Raw genomic sequence first — 23,004 nt, forward strand, 5'->3', positions numbered from 1 at the left:
CTAGTATCATTCATGCATACTAGTAGTGATTTCGCGCAATTGCATATGTTATGGGAGTTTGAGACGTTCGAAATTATGTCAGATAACTATGTAGCAGAGACAACCCCAAATATACACATAGAGTACAGGGCACACACCACTAGGTATTCCCCAAAATGCCATCATCCCAAGTCATATACCTAGCCGAGATAGGATCCCAAGGATATCAAGCATCCAGTCACCACAATTGGAATCAGCTAGGAATTTCTCCCTTCCACGCGCCCTCCAAACTGGACTTCTTCAACACCAACAGCGCTAAATCGCCCAAACTGCCCGCCGACAACAACTCCAAAACCTGCAAATGGCCCTTCAGCTCCTTTCCAATCCAGTTCCTCAACTCGATGGCATTCAACGAATCCAACCCAAAGGTCGCAATCGGGGTCGTTTGCGCATGCGCCTCCACCACTTCCCGGGGAAGCATAAGAATGTCACCCAACTTTTCGCGCAGACCGAGGGCTGTAACATCGAGGGCTTCTTGTAAGCTCGTGGCACGGCGGACTTGCTGGGTGATGGAGAGGGATTTGGTCAAGCCGCCGTGGGCTGTCGTATCAGCTCCTCCTTCTTCCTGCTTCACGGCCTCAACAAGATGGGTAAAGCGGGCGTCAGCAGCATAGTACGGAGTGGCGGAGGAGGAAGGCCAATGCACACCGGTGATGCATTGTTCAGGGAGTTCCTGGCCCTGCATCGCAAATTCAATAAGTGCTAGTACTTCAGCTTCTTGCATCGCGTTACCCGATGCCAGGTTCTTCATCACTTGTGCTTTTCTTTCTGCGTCGTCGGAGAGCACGCCGATGTCGCCTACTGCGGCAAGATCGAGAGATACCGCGGATAGACCCTTTTGGCGCCGGTAGCGTGCCAAAGCATCCAGGAAACAGTTTCCGGCTGCGTAGGCGGCTTGACCGCGGTTGCCGATTATGCCAGAAACTGAGGAAAGCATGATGAAGAAGTCCAGTGGTTGCTGGAGAAGAGCATAGTGGAGGTTCCAGGCTGCTGCGACTTTGGGACGAAGCACAGCTTCCCAGTCTGAGAAGGTCATTTGTTCCATGAAAACGTCCTAGTTGCATATCTGTCAGAATTTCTTGGAAAGAAGGATGATTGGAGGGGATAAGCATACCTTGAGGACCATGGCTGCATGAATAACACCCCGGACTGGAGGTAGTTCTTCTTGCAGCTCTGAAATAAGTGCTTTAATCTGCGAAACTTCGGACACGTCACAACTCCTAACGTGGATCGATGCATTCATGGTTTGGCCTTCGCTGATGACCTTTTGGACTGCGTCCGTGACGACGCCACTGCGAGAGAGCAGGACAATATGTCTAGCTCCGCGTTGAACCATTCTCCGAGTGATTGATTGGCCAATGCCTCCGGTGCCACCGACAATAATGTACGTGGCATCCGATGCGAGAAGATCGGTGGGCGGCAGGGGATGCGTGGCCTTGACCTTCCCATTGATCCGATGGTCCACGACGACCTTGCCCGTCGTCTTTCCACTCTGTAACTTTCGAAGCACCGATTCCACCTCCGCGATGCCTACGGTCGTTACCGGATATACAGGCGTCAGCCTTCCCTGTGCGAACATTCTCATGACAGACGTCAAAACACGGTTCAGAACTTTGCCCCTCTGATCCGCAACAAGCGTCAAGTCCAGAGAGGAGAACGTGCAGTTGTATTCAAATTTGGCCATCTCCAACCGAGTATTGGACGTAATATCCCGCTTTCCAATCTCAATGAATCGTCCAAAGGGAGCCAAGCAGTCCCACGTCTCGCGGAGAAAATCGCCTGCCAGCGAATTCAAAATCACATCCACTCCGCGCCCGCCTGTGGCTTCACGGACACAGGGACCGAACTCAGTATCACGACTATAAAAGATGCGGCTTTCCGGAATGCAGTACCGATCTATTAGCATCTGCTTCTTCTCCTCACTGCCTACCGTTGCGTAGATCTCGGCTCCAATCAGCTGAGCCAGCTGGATCGCGGCCTGACCGACGCCCCCCGCAGCTGCATGGATAAGGATGCTTTCCCCGGCTTCTATCTTAGCCAACTCAACAAGCCCATACTGAGCCGTGCTGTAGGTGACGGGGAGTGAAGCTGCTGTTTCAAAGTTCATTGAGTCAGGAATCACAGCTGCGCTGGTTGCCGGACACCGCGCATAGGTGCTGTACGCGCCGTGGGACATAGCACATACGCGGTCTCCAGGCTTGAGAGAGTCGACCTTGTCACCGACGCGAGCCACCGTGCCACTGCACTCGATGCCCAAGTAAGGACTGGCTACCTGGCCCATGGTAATCACCACATCTTTGAAATTCGCTCCTGTGCAAGCGACTTTGATCTCAATCTCGCCCGGCCCGAGCGGCTGGACGAGATCATCTGTCCAGTAAAGGGAGTCCAGGGCGCCCAATGTACCGACAGCAATCTTCAGTCGACGGCCACCCTGCTCGAAGTCCTGCGCGTACGGAAGGGATGGGTGTGTCTCTTGGAATAAGGCTTTGTTCAGTCCTGAGTTCTCTACTATACGAGGAACCATTAGGCGCCCACCGGCTTCGGTGAACTCGTAATCCGACATACGTGCTTCCTCGTCACTGGTGGCTGCCTGGCCAATTTTGGTCGACGCCCTGAAGGCATCTAGAATCAGATGGGCCCGGCCTGCTACGTCTTGCCGAGAACTGGGATCCAGGTCGAGGGTGACGGCTGTATTTCCTGTTTCTGAACGCACAGAACGCAGCAGACCCTGAATGATGTTCAACTCGGGGTGATCAACAGCCATGTATGCTCCGGAGGTTACCCAGAGGCAGTAGGAACAGGTAACGAGGAGTTCTTGAACCAGCTTGAAGGTTTCGGAAGTCAGTGACTGCAGCATTGGAGCATCTAGCTCAGCTAAACAGATGTATAGACATTTGGGTGAGATTGGGACGCGGGATAGGGGGACGGCCGTGGCTCTGTATCCAGCGAAGACTTCAATAGCTTTCAGAAGAGAAGCAATAAGCGGATCATATATCTGTTTCTCGGTGATGATGATGATAGTTGTCTCATCCTCTGGTGACATATGGCAGCTTCCATTAGATGAGTCGTGGCTGCCGTTCGCATGCACAATGCCATTGCCGTTCGCATGCACAATGCCATTGCCATTCGTCTCGCCATGTCCATTACTTTTTGAGGCACTTTGAGCTATGCCGTTTGCGGCACCCGCAGACGACAGTGGCTCCCATTGCACAGTATAGCACCATGGATACGGGCTGGAGTCAATCAGCGTATCGCTATTGACAGGGGTCAGTCGCAACCCGTGGATAGTGAGCACGGGCTGCTCTGTAGACGCAGACGGTGACCATACGTCAATGGTATGGTCCACTGGTCGGGGACGGGAAGTATCTGCCGGCAGCCCATTGACCAGGGCCTCTACTGTTTCTCCTGGTTGCGAGGGGAAATTGGCTGTGATATTGATTTCCCGGATGAAACTCGGCATGAAGAGGCACGGAAGAGCCCCATAGCCCGCCCCCAAGACGACAAAGGACAACTGGAAGCTCAGATCGAGAAACGCAGGAGAGACAATCAACGGTGTTTCATGGCCAGATGGCATAATCTGCGCAGTGTTGGGGACTGTGAGCTTTGCGCGCGCACATCTGCCGGTCTCGACGCCTGCTCCTTCGACAGTGACCCCGCTCTCTGGACCGAGAGTGAACGCATCGCTGTATCCAGCTCCACGACGCTCTAGCTCAGTGTAGAATGTCTCCAATAACAAAGGCTGATGGTCGCCCTGCCTAGCCTCCTCACGCCGTTTCAGGCTGGCATGAAACGGCCGGCGTTGGCTAACGGGGTTGGAGGTGGACAACTCCTGGCGCCTGATGCCGATGAGACCACGGCAATGCTCTCGCCAACCCCGACCAGCAACCCACGAGGCAATACGGAACTCATCCCATTCGCTCGAGTAGGAGCGGGTTCCCTCCGTGAACGAGCTTAGAGAGAGCATGGTCTCGTACTCGATGTTCTCCTCCAGGGTGAACGCCGACGAAGCATGTAATTCGCGAAGCCGGTATCCGGTGATCTGGGACGGGAGAATACCTCTGAGCTGAGCTCGTTGTGATGCCGCTTCGACGGCCATACTCACATAACCCGCCATTGGAAAAGTAGCCATGGATTGCATACGATGACCACGGAGCCATGGTAGGCTATCCAGAGAGAAGGAATTGCGCCAAACGGGCTGCTCATCCTCGCGGGCAGACGCTTCCAGTCGTCCCAGCAGATCATGGCGGGGGAAGCGCGGCAGTCGGTGGTTGACGGCGATGCGACTTTCCCGCCAGTAGGAGCGATGTGACCAGGGATATGGCGTCAGGGATGGTAACACCGTTGGCACTGACTGATCCTGGTGAGTTTGGTTGACTGCACGGAAATCCAACTGCTGGCCGGCCAAGAACAAGCGACCCGCGAGCTGTAGAGCGGCCTTGGTGGCGTGCTCGTTGCGGACAAGTGAGGCAAAATACTGAGTATGCATGTTTTGAATGCCCTGCAGAATCTGCTTGATCGGGCCCTGCAACGCTGCATGTGGCCCAATCTCAATTATGAAGTCGGGCCTGGAGTCGGCGCACAGCTGGCCCAGGGCCGTGGAGAACTGAACCGGGTGTGTCAGGTTATCGACCCAATATGATGCTCCCAGAGCCCCGGGCTGCTCGATCTTTTTACCTAACAGCGAGGAGTAGAACTGGACATTCTCCTTCTTAGTGGATGGCGCAACCTGCTGGATGGCGCTGGTATAGTCATCGGCGATCAGCTGCATGTGGGGTGAGTGATAAGCAACGTCGACATGAAGCTTGCGATGAAAGATTTGCCGCGCTTGCAGATCCTTCGCGAGGAGATCCATGGCAGTGGCATCCCCAGATGCCGTAGTAGACCGGGGAGAGTTCTCACAAGCGACAGTGATGTCCTCTCCAAGCTGAAGTTGCTTTATGGTCTTGCGCACCTCATCAGCACTCTCTCCAACGGCCATCATGCAACCATTCAGGTCTGGGAATCGGACTCGAACTTGAGCCGCGAGTCGTCCCCGATGATACGCCAGGGCAATAGCCTCGCTCACAGAAATAGCACCCGCCGCATATGCTGCCCCAATCTCTCCACTGGAGTGGCCGACCACCATATTCGGTTGTATGCCCCAGGAAGCCAGAAGATCGGTCAGAGCAAGCTGCACAGCCGTACATACCACTTGAGATATCTGAGGCTGACTGACGCGAGACTCCGCTGCCTCACGCTTCAACTCTTCGAACAGGGAAAACTCCGCGCCCAGGTCCTCCAATGCACGCGCTGATTCCTCCATGGTGGCTGCAAAAGCAGGGTGGGTGTCTGTGAGTTCCACCCCCATGCGGGGCCATTGTGCACCCTGTCCAGTATACGCAAAGGCAATGGCGGGAGAAGAGCTAGCCCCCAGCTTGACGCGCTGAGGGACACTCGCCGGCCCATTCAAAGTCTCGACGAGTTCGGCGGTAGATGAAGCGGTGACTGCAACGCGCCAAGGAAAGTGAGAGCGCCGCTCTCCCAGGGTGTATGCGATGTCGTGCACCAGGCGCCGTTCGAAGACGCCCGGGTGTTGTTCCAAGTAGAAGACAAGGTTTCTGGCAATGCTTTTTGCGGCCTCGTCATCATAGCCGCTGAGTACAAAAAGCCGGGGCGCATCGTGTGGGGAGACGGGAGCCTGACCGCGTGAACGAGGAGGCCTTTCTAGTACGACATGGCAATTGGAGCCACCAAAGCTGAAATTGTTGATACTGATGTACTTCTTGCCCTGGGGCCAGGGGCGCAGACTGGTCGGCACCTTGATGTTCCATTGATCAAGAGGAATGGCAGGGTTAGCGCGCTTAAAGTTAGCATTGGGGAGAATGAACCCGCGGTGTAGCATCAGGGACGCCTTCATCACAGACACAATGCCGCTGGCATACTCGAGATGCCCAAAGTTGGATTTGACGGAGCCGAGGTATAGCGGTGTGCGCTTGGTCCGGCCATCCCCAAACACCCGATGGATGGCGCCGACTTCGATGGGATCGCCAACCTTGGTTCCGGTGCCGTGCGCCTCAACGAATCCCGTCTCAGTCGGGGAGATGTTGGCGCGGGCGTAGACTTCTCGCATGAGCTGTTCTTGGGCCTCTCCATTGGGGTTTGTCAGGCCTAGCGAAGTTAGAGGTCATCCGGAACATATCTTCCAAAAGGAAGTGACGTACCAACCGTCTGCCCATCATGATTCGCTCCAGTGTTTCTAATGACGGAATAAATCGGATCATTGTCTTTCAGAGCCTGGTCCAAGGGCTTGAGGACCAGACAGCCCACCCCCTCGCCGCACGCAAAGCCCGAGACGGCACGATCATCGAACGCGAAGGTCTTGCCTTGCTCGTTGTATAAGCTGCCAGGATTTTGTCAGCATCTTGCGTATAGCTTTACATAAGCCCAGATAAAGAGAAGTCGTTACCCCATCATAGACATTGAAACCATCTCATCTGGCTGCAAACGCAATCTAGCTCCACCAACCAGAGCGGAATCCGCATCGCCAGAACGAATACTTTGCACTGCCAGGTGCAGTGCATAAAGACTGGACGAACAGGCCGTATCAATAGCCATGCATGGACCTCGGAGGTTAAAGAAATGGGAAAGGCGACCAGCCTGAATAGACTCCTGATTTCCCGTGGCATCAAAGATGGGAACTGAGTCAAGGTCGCGAAAAGCGCCGCGACGGTAGTCTGATGAACAAAGACTTGTGAAGACTCCCATCCGCGAGCCTGCAATGGCTTGTTGTGGGAAACCGGCGTTCTCAAGGGCTTCGTAGGCACACTCGAGGAGTAATCGCTGTTGGGGATCTATGCGGATTGTCAGTCATTTAGGACTGCTTAGGCTCTATCATCATGGATCAGGAATATATGAGGTTGTTTACCCATGGCAATGGCTTCTTGTTGCGTGATATGAAAGAATGGAGCGTCAAACTGAGAAAAGTCTTCCTGGAGGAAGTAGCCTCCCTTGGGATTAAAGCAGCCCTTTCGCTGGGGATCTGGGTGATAGTAGGATGCACTAGACATGCGATCCGAGGGGATTGGACCCCAAGCATCCCGACCTCGAGATATGAGAGTCCAGAAGTCATCAAGCGTACGGACCTCGCCCGGAAGACGACAGGACATGCCTACGACCGCAATGGGGGTCAGAGAGCTGTCTGTGGTGGTCATTATGGCGGCAGAAGTGAGTAATTAGAAGATTGGAGGGAGGGTTGAAATGACAGGATGGAAAGAGAGGTCTAATGGAAGGCTTGCTTGCTCGAACGGACCCAACTGAAGGGGGTCTCGCTATTTATCTATTATTCTAAGCTCTTCCAGCGCAGAACATCCTTCACACCGAATCGATAATGCCACATGATCGTGTTGGTCGTTATTTGCTTTTAACCTCTGTCTGCCTTTCCATTACTTCTTATCTCAGATGTTCATCCAAGTTTAGCATGCACACAATGCTATCAGCCGTCATAACTGATCCACCTGCTACTTGGGTCCAGCTGGCTTCGTGCCCACGAGCCATAGACATTGGCAGATCGAGGATTTCCGGTGTTACCTGAAGAGACTATCTAGAAAACGCCATTAGTGTCCTTTTCTCAAGAATAGAGTTTCCACATCCGAGAACTTGAGTATGCATCTTCCGACTAGTTTGAGTTTTATCTTTGGAGCTACATCTCAAACAGGGAATGGCATAGGCAGCGTTGCCGGGAACCTGAAGAAGGATAAAATATGTCGCACAAGGAGTGTTGAATTGGGGAAAGGGGAAATGAAATGAACTACAGTGTTGTAAAAGCTACTGGATATGTAGGCAGAGGTGAGTGGCAACCCCGCATTCGGATATATTTGAGCACAGCCATAAGTGATTCTGGATAACACAACACTCTCTCATTGAACCCTACTTATCTCAGTACCAATGCACCATTGTCCTGTTGTCCTCGGAAGTTTATGAGGGCGGCTGGGGTGGCGAGTAGGACATCCCTTTTCCTCTCTCATGAATAGTCGCAGATGGAGAAACCATCGTGATCGAGAGTCCTAGTGGCGTCATCGAGAGTGAGGGTTAATCAAGTTCAGACTCTGCCAAGACAGTGTGGAAGCCGACATTGAAAAAGCGGTCAAAGAGTTGATGATATGTGGGGGGGATCCATCGATCGAGTGAAACGCCATGCATGTTACCCAATCTTTGCAATTACTCTATTAGAACAGCCACTGTACAAAAGTTCACTAGCCTCTTTGCTTTTCCCCGTTAGTCCTGTTTCTTTCTTTACTTTTCCCTTTCCGTTTGTCGAATTTATTGAATAAATGTTACGACCATCTTGCAAAACGCTTGTCGCCTCGATCTATTGGGCCCAATGCCAACATTGAACGCAGATTCATGATTTTGCCACGAGGCTATGAACTACCATGAAGCCCTAGCTTAATGGTATGCAGTCAGTCTGGGAAACGTACTTATGTACAACGCAACTTTTTCTTTTCCATTTTTCATTTCTCTCCTCATCCTCTACTTCACCACCCCTCCTCTTTCTCTGAAAATAAAATTTCTATCACCAAATCTTATTCTTTCAATCAATCATTTATATATTTTCCATTCCCTTTCTGCATTTTCTAAAAAAGGGAAGGTATCTCTAGCCGCCATCTGCGCCTCCTCGCCAACCACGGAGTATTTACTCCGTAGTCCGAATGATCGACACAAATAGCCCGAACTCCTAGTCGATGGATCCCATAGATCTATAATGGATCTACACCGTACACCATGGTTGACCTGCGATGACATGAGCCACCAGCCAGGCCGATAGAGAAAATATATCCGCTCCGCAAGTTTCTCAAATATGACAATCTGACATGACCTGTCTAACTAGCCTACTCCCTCTGGCCATATTTTTTGTTTTAACAGATCTCTGAGGCCCACTGGTGGAGAAAATAGTCGTTAAAACTTTTCTATAGTACTTGTTCCTGGCTCCTGATACAGTAAGTGACAGCTCAATCACCACCGTAGACAAATGACATACTATTCAGGTTTAGTAGTAAATGTATGACTTCAATAGAAAATGGATACTCAGAACAGTGGCTGCAGATAGATCTCGGGAATTGAAAAATTGGTGGTCAAAGGGAGTGCGTACTACATCTTCGGAAGCCCCAACCCCCAAACTAGCGGAATTGTATTTATTTGTGAGTAGTACCTCCCTACGACATTTCCCTCCCCCCACTTATCTACAGAACCATATCCCCACCCTAACTCCCCTCCTTGGGCTCTCTTCTACATACCTTCAATCAAAGGTCGTTTCCAGTATGACCATTCTCTGTCTGCACGGCGGTTTCGGCAGTGCCCAAAACTTCCAAGTCCAACTCGATCCTCTCACCAGCGTCTACAAATCCGTATACCCCAATACTTCCTTTCACTACGTCAACGGCGGGCATCCTGCCACACCACCACCAGGGACTCAAGATTACTTCGGTCTGCCGCCTCATTACCGGTTCCTCGATTACGATGGGATCGGGCGGTCCAGTGATGTGATGGAGCGGATTCGTCAGCTGCCCAGAGGGGCTACGGCCGAGGATACGATGCGGGTACTGATGCATGAGCACGAGATGATGTCTGCAGATTGCGTGAAGCAGGCGTTGGATAGGCTGTTGGGGATACTGGATGAACAACCTGAGATTGACGTACGTTCGGATGACTTCATTCACTCTCATCCAACATATGTGAAAGTCAAGTAGTACTAACCGAGAGTGTTTGAATTAACAGGGAGTTCTCGGTTTCTCAGAAGGTGCTACAGTCGCCGCTACTTTATTGCTCGAAGAGGAGCGACTTGTCCAGGAGGAAGGCAGGGAGAGACGGCTTAAGGTATGAATCCACGATGTCAGATTTGTATTCGTAGTACCTCTTTCCTCCTTGGTTACACAGAGAGGTCACTATATCGCTGCATACTAACACGTCTGCTGGGTTTTAGTACGGGATTTTTCTAGCAGGCTGGCCTCCCCTCCGTATAGTAGGCGACCGAGTAACAGGCTGTCTGGCGGATGAAACCGAAGACATGATTGTAGTCCCGACGTGTCATATCATTGGGGCTAATGACCCTTACGTAGATGGCACTATGGCATTGTATGGGGTTTGCGATCCAGATACGGCCATCATGTTTGATCATGGCAAGGGCCATACAATCCCGCGGGATGTCGCGACGATGAAGGAGGCGGTAGAGGCAATTGAAGAGACAAGGAGAAAGGGAGTTGAGGCAGAGGAGGTGTAGTGACTTTGTTTTGATCGTTTACTGTACTTAAGGTCAAGGATGTTGCTCCATGTGAAACGAATGGAGTAGGCTGTCCTGGTTATTTCAATATCCTTGTACTATCATCGTAACTAGAACCCATACTCTTCGTTTAGCACAAGGTGATAGTGAGAGAGGCATTTGCCCATTCACAGACATACAGCGTGAGGACCAAGACAGCTTATGGAACCCTAAATATATCGATAATTTAGGATCGAGGGTAAAGAGGTCGGTTTTGTTGGGAAGAGGAGTTGAGATGTCAGTTCCGTCGGTGGATAAGCTTGTTCTGCATGCATGCTGCATGCAACCTCTTGCATTATTGATGATACAGGTACTACTAGTGAACGCAACTGAAAATGTAAGTATACGTCATATTAGGCTACTAGTAGGAGGCACGCCTTGTCCGCCCGCTTCCTATCAATGGTACCTGCTGCATGCCAAATTTAACCTCACTTCCACGAATCTCAAGCCGTTGCGCTTTTCTGTCTCAGCAATTCTTCGACATGACTCAAGGTCAAGATGCAGCTAACCATACATTATATCTTCGACATATATCATATCTACAGCCCCACAGGCTGTCAGCAAATCAATAGGAACCCCAAAGAGAGACACCTACTCAAAGGGTTTTGGCAATTATTAACCATATAATCTAGGTACATATGCATCTCGCTGCCTTTCGGAGGCTTTTGGGACGCATTTTGCGGTGCGTAACCCTGGATGCGCCCGACACGTTATGCAGGAACTAGGAGTTAGTGGCTGACTTGGGCAACTACCTAGCGGGAATTTGTATGCTAGTATAGAACAATTCCTACTGTATCGTAGAGATATCCTGTATAGGGCTCCTGATTTCTGCTCTTTTCTCACTCATTGACATGCTGGGTTTTGTTCATGTATTCTATTCTCTTCTTCATACATTAGTTTAATCAATTACTCCAGTTTTGTTCTTTTTCTCAAAATGTCTCTTTCTTGACAGTTTTATTACTGGGGTGAGTGTTTGTCTGTCGATAGGATACACTAGACTGTGTCGGATACATGTAAATAAAAGCTGATAATGTGATACTCTACACATTCTTATAGAAGGTATCTTTAGCAATACTCGAGAGGAGTGTCTTCATAAAGCAGAAACTGCGCGAAAAGAAAGAGATGATACCGGAACTACAAATGCAGAACATGTTTCAAATTTAGTTGTCAGTTCTACCGATATCTTTGCGTTGAACCTAGTAGCATATTCCTATAATCATATGAGACTTTTTCGGGAAACTCTTCTTATTTACACACATGCGGTGGTACTAGAAACGGAATTATATTTTACTGTAGTGATGTTCAGCAATTGAAAGTCTCTCAGTGCGTGTGTTTATTTTCTTAATATCATATAGCTGGTTTTATATATATGGACTGCTGTGCAGTTATTTCATATTGTCAGTAACTATCCATGATGATTTTGTAGACCCAAGGTACCCTTCAGAGAATAAATTCTTTATTACTGACACATAACTTACTCATTATACTACGGTTTCTTTAGTATAGGGATATATCCAGCTACTGATGGGTTCTTGTTTTACTATAAATGATAATAATATAAGGGTATGATAGAGACTGTTTTATCTTCCCGTGTTTGTGGTAGACTATACTTATCTTAGATCTGCTCTAAGATCTGCTATTCTAGGACAAAATATAATATCCACAATGTTGATTGTATCCTTAGTTATTATGTTTTCAAAGAAGGCCCCAAATCTTCTTATTTACTTAATGCCTTATCTGGTGATGTTCTACCACTACGCCATGTACAATATTAAAAGTCTGTATAGCTATCCAAGTATACTATCGGAGGCTGGAACGGATTATGGTAGAACCTGTTCAATCAGTCAATGACCGGTCAGTTAACGCATTCTGCAGTAGCAAGGGGGTTTACGGAAGATTGACAATTGTCAAGAAGGGCAGTGTACTTCGAAAATGACTTGGTCGAGGACACGAGAGGATTTTCGTCCTGCTATTAGATCAGAGTGCCCAATAATCTCATCATAGTTTTTTATTACCTCAGCCGACATAATCGTAAGTCATATCACGTCTACACATAAACTGTACCCAAGATAGATAAGATGATTAAACCTGCGACCCATTAAACGTCATGATTCGTTGTCTTGCTTCCCCCACCACCCTCCTCCCCGGATAATAATGCCAACACGCCCAGACCAACATCGTAATCAGAGTCAGTGGGATAGTGATAGCCCAATAGATCCAGAATGAACTGGTCATGACTTCGTTTCCGTTTTCGTAATCAAAAAAGTTCGTCCCGAATAGGCCCTACACTTCTTAGCATCGAGGTATTTCATGAAGCTTCAGGGTTGTAACATACCGATACAAATGTTCCCGGTAGATACACCATACTGACAATCGCAACCGTCCTCATCATGGCGCTGTCGGACTTGGCGTCGTGGCCGAATCGTTGGGAGACGAGGTTGAATCCCTACTACATTAGATTTTACCTGGAACAAAGGGATATGTGGGTTCATACCAAGTTAATCTCGTTGTGTAACCGCTCCGAGAGCGATCGGCTTCGGATCTTCAGTGAGTGAAAGTCCTTGGCCCGTCGGAGCAGGTTCCGTTTATTCTGGAGCCATTCGCCCTTGTTGATATTTGGGTACAGCTCGTAGGAGCGCGCCTGCTCTTCCACCAGGCATTGCATGGTATGTTCTGCGACCTCAAGGGTCTCGTTTGAGTGAAAGACATGTCGTGCAATATCGTGCAAATGAGGGAAAAAGTCGGGGGTCAGGCTCTTTACATCAACTCTCGACTGTATTCAGTTTAGCATACTGTATAGTGATCTGGACCATAATAGCATTACCTTCTCAGTGGTGCGGACTAAATTTCGAAGCGCCCAGAAAGAATCATCATAGACACCGACCATAGTGTTCGCTATTACAGCGTGCCAAACATACGGGTTGCTGTTTGCCTGAGTCGTGGGTAGGATAGTAACCAACCTACTGGGCGGGTCTGGATGGTCGACAATAAATACGACCTGGATCTGAGTTTCTGGATACCAGGTCACAAAGATGGTAATCTGAATCCATTCGTATGTATGCGGATCGCGCACGTGTTTTATCTTATAACAAGCCCAGGAGACTGACGAGTTCATTAGCCTCATGTTGTCCATCTGACCTTGGGTTGAGAACAAACCGTGCTTGATGGGTTTGTCATTCTCGTCGAGAACATCGTCACAAAACAAGGATCCGTTGATATCCTTGCTAATAACAGGCTGAAACTCATCGGCAAAAAGGCGTAGATACTTCGTCTCATCCAGAGTTTGGCGTTTCGAGAATCTACACGCATTAACGAAAATAAAATTTATTTCGACAGGACTGGTATATCCTACATAAGGAACGACTTTGTCGGGTGCTGCTGTCGTCAATGCCAGCCATCAAGGGCACCGCGGAATGCATACCTCAAGATCCAAATCTAGTAAGGATGCCCCAGATTCCATCCATGGTCCGGTTCCTGAGCTTATCAGCGCTATGGCCACGGCTAAGCAGATACGAACCCACCTCGCTCATAGATGGTAATGCCGTCGGGCATTGTACTCGTGGAGCTAGTGGGAAGCTTCTCCATATTATTGTGTCAGACGGGCCGGAAAGATGGCCCATATGCTAGCATAATCGGCGAATGTCAGACTAACAGGTTACCTGCAGCTGACGGTCGACGGAGGATTTATATGCTGGCGATCGACGAGGCTGGATTTAGTGGCGTTGGTTAGCCGCCGCGGGTGGGCACGTAGTCACATCTGTCAAACCATGATGCCCAACCGCTGTGGTGAGGCTTGTAGGAGAGATGTTTGCGTCGCACTGCTGTCTGGTTGATGTCACAGACATTTGATAGGATGTGAGTTGCAGTGCGAACTAAGTGCACAGCCCGTTTATCTACAGGGGGGAGGAGAGGGAAACCATCGACATGGTGGTTTGTGTCTTGTCTGCCCGGCGGCCCAAGCGGCAGCCAGCAGGCCACGTGATCAGACTGCGTTCAGTTGCATGGAGACAGAGTCTGGATGGCATCGCAAGCTGGTAGTGGTGGACTGTCGGGCGCATCGGTCACCTCGCTCTTCTACATAGTGTGGAAGGCCGCATCAACTTGCAGGTTCTATGGGTATTATATTCTATCACGGATATGAACCAATTCCGCCGGCCCGGATGGTGCGTCGGATGAGCAACACAAGGCTGGCACGCAGCCTGTCACACATCTAAGCCACACCGGGGCCATCACAATAAAGGGTAATGTCACTAAGTACCAGTCCATCCTTCCAGACGTCCCTGAAGGTCTATAGCGCCGTAACTCAAGAGGCAGTGCCAGTTCTGGGTGCCTAGCTTGTCCTACGGCATCACCCCTGATCCTCGCCTACGCCTCCTCACTGTCGTCGAGGAGGTCAACGCTGTCGCGCACACCAAGCGGCGGCGGTGCAACTAAGGTGGTAAACAGCGAGTCTGTTTCCGTGGGCAGTGCCAGCCTCTTCGCCTGGGCGGTCGTGCGGAGCGTGCCCAGAATGGTCCGGCTCGACTCCCATCGTCGCGAAAAGGCCTTGGCCGCGATACTGAGGGTGATGAATGCCTCACGGTTGTTGGGCTCCTCCAAGTCATCCAGCAACGTGAACAAAGCCTCGGTGATACACTGGATGTTGCTGACAGGCATGCGGTCGAGGCCCCAGCAAGAACGGTGGATCCGCATCAGGTGGGCAATATTACGTGCCGACGAGAAGCACATCTCACGGGCGCGCACAGGCGAAATGCTCGGAACGGGCATTGTGGAATATTCTTTCAACGGCTCGAAGATTCTCATGATGATCGCATGGTGATACATACTAGTCTAGTTAGTGAGGGGTTCTGGCTGGGTGACATCCTAGACGTACTGTAAACAGAGAATATGTGGAGCTTCAAGTTTAGTCTTCAGACACGTGGGCCACCGGTCGGAGCAGAGACGAAGACGCTCATGAAGGTCTGCCACTTTGCTTTCCGTCTCCGCCCGTGGGCGCGATGGCGCCTCGCGGTGAAAGAAGGTCGCTACATCGTGGGCAATCAAACTCAAGCCGCACAGCGCGCTGAACAGACAGACAGAATGCCCCTCCGTTCCTTCTGCATGATCCGGATAGGGTCGCCACTCGTCCGAGTCGCCCTCATGGCTGACGAGGGGCAGACTGTGGCGCTGCGGCGGCTTGATCAAGGGGCGGCTCTTGTCGGCCAAGGCGTGACTCCTAGTCACGGGTTAGTTGCACGATTCGCCTGGAGGGTTGCGCGAAAGCTTACGTGGCCACGTTGAACAGTCCCCAAACGGTCCCGTTGACAACTCGAACCATGCGGAGCGTATCTTCATCGGCATCAGACGCCAGAACGGAATTCTTCTGCGAGAGTTCCTGGATAGCATAGGCAAGTTGGCCGCGGTGAATCCACCCTTGGCGATCCCGCCCAGTCATCGAAGCACTGCACAATCAGTATCATAAGCACTCCAGAGTGACACGGAACATACCATGTCCACAATACACCCAATCCCTGGACGGTTGGAAGCGTAATCCGCCCCTCTTCCTTGTCCAGTAAACGCTTGGCCTCCTCGTAGAAGCGAGTCCCTTTCGAAGTCGCATCTCCCGGTCTCGCATATGCCTCGGGATAATCAGAGTATGCCTGGATCGGTTAGATGAGCTAAGCTAGTATATCGAGAATCCACGTACGCAAGCATCGGCTAGAATAATGTTGACCAAGAACGGTGAGCAAAATCGAGCCGACAGCGATCCTGCCTGCATATCCCGCACAAACAATTCCTTATCGATCCAGTTGCGAAACGGATGCGACCAGGTGAACCAGAGCGAGATGAGATGGGAAACGAAATCATTATCAGAGACGACGGTCGTCCAAGGTCGAGCGGGGACCTGAAAGCGAGGAATGTCGGATAAGCGTTTGGCATCGAGAATCCGCCGCATGGACCGCGACTCAGACGGCTGGAGTTGCTTCACCTCCTGGCATACTTCGACTAGTTCCGGAGTCTGGGCCAGGTCCAAGCGAGGCAGCTGGTGGTTGATGTAGTAGCGGATCTCGTCTAACGAGGCGTCACTGCGGATAAGGTTGATCAAGGGCACGGCGCGACGGTTGCCACTCTCGCGGAGAACGCTGACGAGCCGGACCAGGAGATCCTCTTGGTCGGCAAGCTGATCGATTTTGCGTTTCAGGGCGCCACGGCGACGCTTGTCGGCACTCCGGTCGAGGGTACATTCGACTTTGCTCTTGACGCAGTTGGCACAGGGCACGGAACCTGTGCACTGGGGACATCAGTATTGGGGGTGGCAATGGATGCAAAACATGGGGCCATGTGCAAGAATTACCTTGAGCTTGCGAGTCTTGCAGGCCGCACAGGCGGTGCCTACATTTTTCCTGCGTTGTTGGGCATCGAGAGCGGCGTTGGCACCCGGCGGGGCGGGAGCCAAAGGGCGCGACTTAGTATCGGCCATGGTGCTCACCCATGGTGGTGGAGGGATGGGGCGAGTTTGGGGAGGAGGACGAACAAGGGGTGATAAAAGAGAGAGGGGAATGACCGAAGGGGGGCAAGAGTGGAAGAAGAGGGGGAGGAGAGACGAGAGGAGAGAAGAGAGGGGGAAAAGGACTAAGAGAAGAGGAGGCAGACGAAGGGGCGAAGAGAAGCTAGGAGATGATGAAGCATGGGAACCATGATTGAACTTGGAAGGAGGAACAAGTACCTAGTACTTGGCTCCAATGACTTGCTTGCTAGTTAGTAACCACTACCAGTACTTAGTAGTTAGTACTTAGTAGATACCATACCAAGCTGGGTCAATGGGGATTGCTGGGCTGGAACTTTTTTGGAGGGAAAAAAAAAAGAGAGGCAGGGAAGAGAAGATAAACTGTGAGTGGTTGGAACTCACTTCCAGCTTTAGTGGTACCGGAAGTATTAAGGCTAATTGGTTGCCGGGTATGCACCGACCTTTCCCCGCCCGGAAATACCGTATCAAGACACTGATTGGCGCAGTTCACCAGGTACCTTCCCTGGCTTGACTGGTATTCCAGTGGTATTTCCACCAGTACATACTCACTGTCCAGTACTACTACTTACTAAATGACCACTAACTACTACTAACAGTAACTACTAACTATGTACTTCTACTTACTTACTTACTAGTATTACTAGCATTGACTACTAGTTCCTCTGATCCGCTCTTCTCCCCCCCATCATCTACTAGTCTACCATCTGCCATCTCTCTTCTTACCCTCCCCCCTCCACTCATTTCTCCTACATTCTTCTTCCAAGCGTCGCCCTTCCCGCTCACCATCCGCACGGTGGCTTGAGTGCCTCCCGGAGGCGAGAACCCCATTCCAACTCCATTCTAGCTCAGACTGCTCCCTCCCACATCGCCTTCCCGTCAGCCTGTGTGACCGGAATTCAATTCCTTCGGGTAAGCCGTTCACTACCCTGGTCTATAGCATCATCCCATTAACCCATCTGTTCAACACGGTCCTAGTAGACCGTCAGTCAGTCAGTCAGTCCAACTCCCAACTCCCAATTGCCAGTTTACACCCCCAATCCCAACCCCGTCCCGGCCACGTTGTCCCATCGGCCAGCGACAAACAACAATCCCTCCCCCGGGCGCCTAGCACCATTGGTGTCCTACAGTCCTCTCCTCGACCCTCCCCGAACGTCATCCGGTCACGCGCGGCAATTGATTCCGGTATATATTACAGCTAGTAGCTTGCGATGAGATCGAATCATAATTAATTACACTTTACATATCCTTGCCCCCCGCCGCCACGTCTTGCTTTTCCGGTCGATCCTGTGACTCAACCGATCCCCCATCCATCACGCTGCGATCCCTTTCGTCTTCCCGCCAAAAGTCCTTCTTTCCCCGAACGGCGCGGCGCAGCCAGGGCGGGAAGAATCCCCCAGGAATCCTCCACGACCAGGGCTCCTTTTCATCCTTATTGGGGGGCACGATGCGTCCCCGGGTCACTTTCTCGATCGCCCAGATGATACCGTTGAGTGTGATGTAGCTCAAGATACCCGCGATCAACCCGTACGCGATACTGTACGTGAACGGCATGATGGCAATGGTCAGGAAGGCAGGCACCGCGTCGCCAAGGTAGCGCCAGTTTATTTCGGCCGCCGCCTTGACCATCAACGCCCCCACAATCACCAGGGTGCAGCCAGTGGCCCAGGGGGGAATGGAGGCGAAGATAGGGGCGAAAAATACAGCAATGAAGAAGCAGATGCCCGTCATGCAGGAGGTGAGCCCGGTCTTACCGCCTTCGGAGATTCCGGCACCGCTTTCGACGAATGCTGTGACAGGAGACGTGCCAAAGAGCGATCCGATCGAGACGGAAATGGCGTCCACCATCTGACTAGTCAGTCAAGTTCGGGCAACAGATGGGGAAGTCACTTACGTAGGCTAGAGCACTGCCCTCGAAATCCTGCGTGCGAGGATCGACCGTCCCGGCAAATCGCGCCATGGAATACAGCGTACCAGTGGTGTCGAGGATATCCACATACTGCATGGGTTAGCTGCCGTTTTAAGCGAGTGACATCATGCAACCAACCAGGAAGGTAATGAAGGCCAGCCCAAACTGCGATCCGTGTCCCGTGATATCCCAGTCCTGTGCAACCAATGTGTGCTTGATCGGGTGGAAGGTAACGACTTGTTTGAAGAAGTCAAACATGCTATTACCCAGTTCGGTGTGCGGGAAGTACGTCACAGGGGTCGGTCGCGGCCACGAGATGATGGACACCAGCAGGATTCCGATGATGACGGCGCCTTTCACCCGATACAGCATCAGCAGAGCTGTCAGGACTCCACCGCAGAATATCCCGATCCACATGGTCGGATTGCGCATCTTTGCATCCGACGGACAGAGGCCGGTTGTCGCATCGCGAAGACTATCCACGCAGCCGGCCAGTTCAATCGGTGAGTCCGTGGCGCCTGTTACCAACCCGATTCCCGCACTGTAGGTAAGCCCAATCAACGTAAGATACAGCCCAATGCCCGTCCCGGTTGCCAGCTTGATCGACGCGGGCAGCGCGCGGGCCAACCACTGCCGGATTCCCAGTAGCGTCAAGGCCAGAAAGACCCATCCTTCGACAAAGACGGCAGTCAGAGCCACTCTGTAGGGAATCATGCCAAAGCCGTGGTGTCCGACCACGGTGTAGGCGAAGTATGCATTGAGCCCCATTCCTGGTGCCAGCGCCACGGGCAAGTTCGAGAAAACACCCATAAAGAAGGTGGACAGGGCAGCGATGGCGGCGGTCGCCGTGACAATATCGCGCTTGACCTCCTGCACGCACAGCAAATATTCGGTGTTGGTGTCGCATTGGTCGGCATAGCTTTCGGGTGGGCAGACGCAGGTTCCGCCCGTGTCGGAGGTAATGGTGGCATTCACGCTAATGATGTAGGCCATGGCGAAAAACGTCGCTAAGCCGGCGCGCATCTCGGTAAAGAAAAAGCTGCCTTTTCGTTCATTAGGCTGCGCAGGATTAGTTCACCGTGTCGCGTGCTCAGCAAGCAAACCTACATGACCTGAGTTTTCCAGACGAAACCACCACCCGACAGGGCTACGAGCCACTGCCAGGTTGACGCGATGTACCCAGTCAAGATAGCGCATGGTGCTGCTACTACTGCTACTCTTTCGTAGTATGCAAGATGGGTTGACAGCAGGGAAGAAAAAGGGTCCCCGCGGGAACCCCGGGTTTTATCTGTCAGGGACTTGAGTATGACTGGCAGATAAAACCGCAACGAAAAAAAAAAAAATTTACATTAGCGAGCGATAAGCAGCAGGCGTCTGTCATAAATTGACTCAAGCAGTTCCAATCCTTCGCCAGGATTTCTCAAACGCGGACAGCTTGGCAGCTTGGCACAGCCAGTACCGAGAGTCATTCCGTGGATGGTGCCCTTGGCAGCACCAGCACGAGGCAATCACCAGCGAGCACACCGAGGCCCCAGCGGATTTCCACGACTCACAGCGTCCAGTCGCCAAATGCTTATCAGTCAGAACCAGATTCCACCCTTGGCACTCTTGGCTCTATTTGTCATCTCCCTTGACTTATCTACCACTATCAACGATGTATGATGGTATCCATCTAGGCCGACTTCTCCTGGAACACCGCCGCCGCTGGGGCAAACTTGCTCCTCCGTCGTAGGGCGGGTCCAAACATGATAAACCCCACGGGGATAGGGATCATAATCGCCGCCAGACACCCCAGCAATGTGCCCGCCCACTGCACCCCTAGGTTGACAAACATCTGTCTCGCAAAGAGAGGGAAGCAGGCCCCGACTGCAGACCGCAATATGGTGTTGGCAGCAAATACAGACGCGGCACTGTTCGGTCAGAAGCTTCCAATGAATTGCGTCATGGAAGGCACTCACAATTGCAAATACGAGTCGATGAGATAGTTGAAACACTGCAAAAAGATGCAGTAGATGCCGAACCCCGTGAACAGCCCGGACGCCGTTGGGGCCATCCAATGGATCGACCGCGTCCATCCGGTCCAGCCATACCTAATTGCATCAGCTAGATGATCGCCCGACAGACAGGCACCTTACCAGAAGAGTCCAATAGTGAAAGAGATGCCCCCGACGATGGCCGGAGGCAACCGCCACTCGGGGATGGGAATATCGTTATTCGCTCTCAACTTCTTGGTATACGAGCCCTGACTCGACAACACAAACACTCCTCCCAGTATCTCCCCGATAATCAGCCCAATAAACGGTAAGCTGCCCACTCCAAGATTCATGCCATGAATATCCTGAAACACCACCGGATATGCCGCCAGCAAGGCATACATGAGCCCATAAATGAACGACATGTACAGCGTTACCAGAAACACAATCGGCTCCGTAAGCAGCATCCGGAACGGCCGACTAAAATTCACTGTAATTAGCTCCCGAAAATCAATCTCCACCTCATCCTGCTTCGCATGAATCCCCCAATTCCTCGTCTGCCGCCTCACTGTCGCCGCCTTCGCCATCAACAACGCTGGCGCATACGTCTCCTTATAAAACAACAGCAACAGTGCCGACCCCAAAAACCCCATAATCGCGGCAATATACATTGTCCACCTCCACCCCAGATAACTCATGACGATGAAACCGCCCGTAAACGGCGACGCAAACGGCCCCACAAACACCGCCATCGCAAACATCGCGATCGCAATCCCCCGCGTCCGATTATTGTAAATATCCGAAAATGCCGCCGGCACAATCGACAGCGGACTCGCCGCGAACAAACCCGCAAAGAACCGGGTCAGCATTATCGTCTGCACATCCTTCGCTGTAGCCGTCGCCACCGTGAATATACTATACCCAAACACCCCAGCAGTAATAGGCCATCGCCGCCCAGACAGCTCCGACGCAGGCGCCCAGAATGTCGGCCCGGCCGCGAACCCGAGCACATACAACGTCACGCCGAGCGTCGCGACCTCGGTACTAATCCCGTAGTGTATACTAATCGCCCCAACGGTCGAAGAGAAAATCGCGCTAGCGAAAGACGCAGTAAACGTCACGTAGGCTAGGATGCCTGAAAGAAGAATCCTACATCAATACCACCAATACTCCCGTTAGCCCTCCTTCCTTACACAGACACACATAACGCCCAACAAAATGAGATATATAAAAGGAAGAAAAACATACTTCGTCCCAATCGGCCAGTTATGCGGATGCATTGGATCCTCCTCACCCGTAAACTCAACTACATAGCGATCCGGATCCGGTAGTAACGGGGGAAACTCTTTTCCCCCACCCATAGGTAGCCATTTATCCCGGGGTGTCTGGGGCGCCTTTGACCCGACGGTGGATTCGTGCGTTAGACGGAGTGTCTCGATGCGCGAGATTTCGATGTTGGTTTGCGGCCGGCTTAGGGTTGGGGTGCGGCTCGCGTGGGCGGTTGGGATGGTGGATAGGGAGGAGGTGCTGGAGGGGGAAGGGGAGGGGGATGGGGAGGGCATTTTGGAAGTGGTAGATGATGGAGGTAGAGGGTTTTGTGCGGGAATAGCATTGTAGCTGCTGGAGGGGTGTATTTATTGTTTTGGTGGTGTAGAGTGATGGTGTCATGGGGAGTGCGATCCATGGTTGGATGGGTAGGGTTCGGTGGACGGCGGATAGGTTGTTAACAAGGTAGCTGGATTGCTTGGATGATGTAAATAAAGGAAACGTATAGAGCAGGGAGGGTTTGAGTTTGGGGGTGGATTGATGAGGTGAGATGCTTTGGCATTCTTTGTTGTGCTGTGTTGCTTAGTGGTTGGTATGGGGTTGTGCTATGTGAGGTTATGTTGGGGTTCCGGGAATTTCTTATTTCTGTCTACACTTAGTATGTTTGCTTTGTTTCCGAGAAGAGTGATAAGCTTTTCGTGATCAACTAGGCTGTTTATTTACTCGTAACAGACGAGGCATAGTATTTGTGCAACTAGGATAGTGTCGGGAAGAATAGTATATAGTGTCAGAAGGCGGCATCAGCCACTAGTACGGAGTACAAGGTATCCAGTACTAGATCATAAAGGAATCACGGCGTAGGACAAATAATAGCTTCCTCATGGACAGTCGGATCAATGTGATACACTACCATGTGAAGCCCCGGATTTGGCTCCCGATGACAGCCTCGGTAGACGCAGATCTACGATCGGCTGCTCGCAACGGCTGCCATTTCGGTCTACGATCTACATGTCGTACA

General features: G+C 51.6%; 6 protein-coding genes across 6 annotated transcripts; 1 reads left to right on the top strand and 5 right to left on the bottom strand.

The window, feature by feature from the left end:
- Positions 1–159: 159 nt before the first annotated feature.
- On the bottom strand, positions 160–7,229 carry BO88DRAFT_461828 (type I polyketide synthase; the record flags this gene model as incomplete). The annotated part of the gene is made up of 5 exons (XM_025711192.1): positions 160–1,093; positions 1,154–6,186; positions 6,240–6,418; positions 6,485–6,869; positions 6,944–7,229. The coding sequence occupies 5 exons, from the start codon at positions 7,227–7,229 to the stop codon at positions 233–235; spliced, it is 6,744 nt and encodes a 2,247-aa protein (XP_025563285.1). The 3' UTR covers positions 160–232.
- Positions 7,230–9,335: 2,106 nt separating this feature from the next.
- On the top strand, positions 9,336–10,331 carry BO88DRAFT_461830 (uncharacterized protein; the record flags this gene model as incomplete). Its single annotated transcript, XM_025711193.1, has 3 exons — positions 9,336–9,710; positions 9,793–9,891; positions 9,998–10,331. 3 exons carry the CDS (start codon positions 9,336–9,338, stop codon positions 10,292–10,294), a joined length of 771 nt encoding a protein of 256 aa, XP_025563286.1. The 3' UTR covers positions 10,295–10,331.
- A 2,084-nt stretch (positions 10,332–12,415) lies between these two features.
- On the bottom strand, positions 12,416–13,885 carry BO88DRAFT_453246 (uncharacterized protein; the record flags this gene model as incomplete). Its single annotated transcript, XM_025710735.1, has 8 exons — positions 12,416–12,616; positions 12,669–12,779; positions 12,828–13,106; positions 13,158–13,435; positions 13,490–13,632; positions 13,686–13,708; positions 13,755–13,807; positions 13,855–13,885. The coding sequence occupies 8 exons, from the start codon at positions 13,883–13,885 to the stop codon at positions 12,416–12,418; spliced, it is 1,119 nt and encodes a 372-aa protein (XP_025563287.1).
- Positions 13,886–14,423: 538 nt separating this feature from the next.
- On the bottom strand, positions 14,424–17,149 carry BO88DRAFT_404530 (putative C6 transcription factor). The gene is made up of 6 exons (XM_025706649.1): positions 16,668–17,149; positions 16,020–16,604; positions 15,821–15,972; positions 15,601–15,774; positions 15,207–15,548; positions 14,424–15,158 (listed from the first exon to the last, which is right to left on the bottom strand). The coding sequence occupies exons 1-6, from the start codon at positions 16,791–16,793 to the stop codon at positions 14,699–14,701; spliced, it is 1,839 nt and encodes a 612-aa protein (XP_025563288.1). The 5' UTR covers positions 16,794–17,149; the 3' UTR covers positions 14,424–14,698.
- Positions 17,150–17,954: 805 nt separating this feature from the next.
- On the bottom strand, positions 17,955–20,020 carry BO88DRAFT_404532 (NCS2 family permease). The gene is made up of 4 exons (XM_025706650.1): positions 19,855–20,020; positions 18,886–19,806; positions 18,733–18,837; positions 17,955–18,686 (listed from the first exon to the last, which is right to left on the bottom strand). The coding sequence occupies exons 1-4, from the start codon at positions 19,942–19,944 to the stop codon at positions 18,078–18,080; spliced, it is 1,725 nt and encodes a 574-aa protein (XP_025563289.1). The 5' UTR covers positions 19,945–20,020; the 3' UTR covers positions 17,955–18,077.
- A 372-nt stretch (positions 20,021–20,392) lies between these two features.
- Positions 20,393–22,977, bottom strand: BO88DRAFT_443525 (MFS transporter; the record flags this gene model as incomplete). Its single annotated transcript, XM_025710031.1, has 5 exons — positions 20,393–20,657; positions 20,706–20,837; positions 20,883–21,869; positions 21,969–22,190; positions 22,952–22,977. The coding sequence occupies 5 exons, from the start codon at positions 22,975–22,977 to the stop codon at positions 20,420–20,422; spliced, it is 1,605 nt and encodes a 534-aa protein (XP_025563290.1). The 3' UTR covers positions 20,393–20,419.
- Positions 22,978–23,004: the final 27 nt, after the last annotated feature.

This window comes from Aspergillus vadensis (assembly GCF_003184925.1).
Source record: "Aspergillus vadensis CBS 113365 unplaced genomic scaffold BO88scaffold_10, whole genome shotgun sequence".
Lineage (NCBI taxonomy): Eukaryota > Fungi > Ascomycota > Eurotiomycetes > Eurotiales > Aspergillaceae > Aspergillus > Aspergillus vadensis.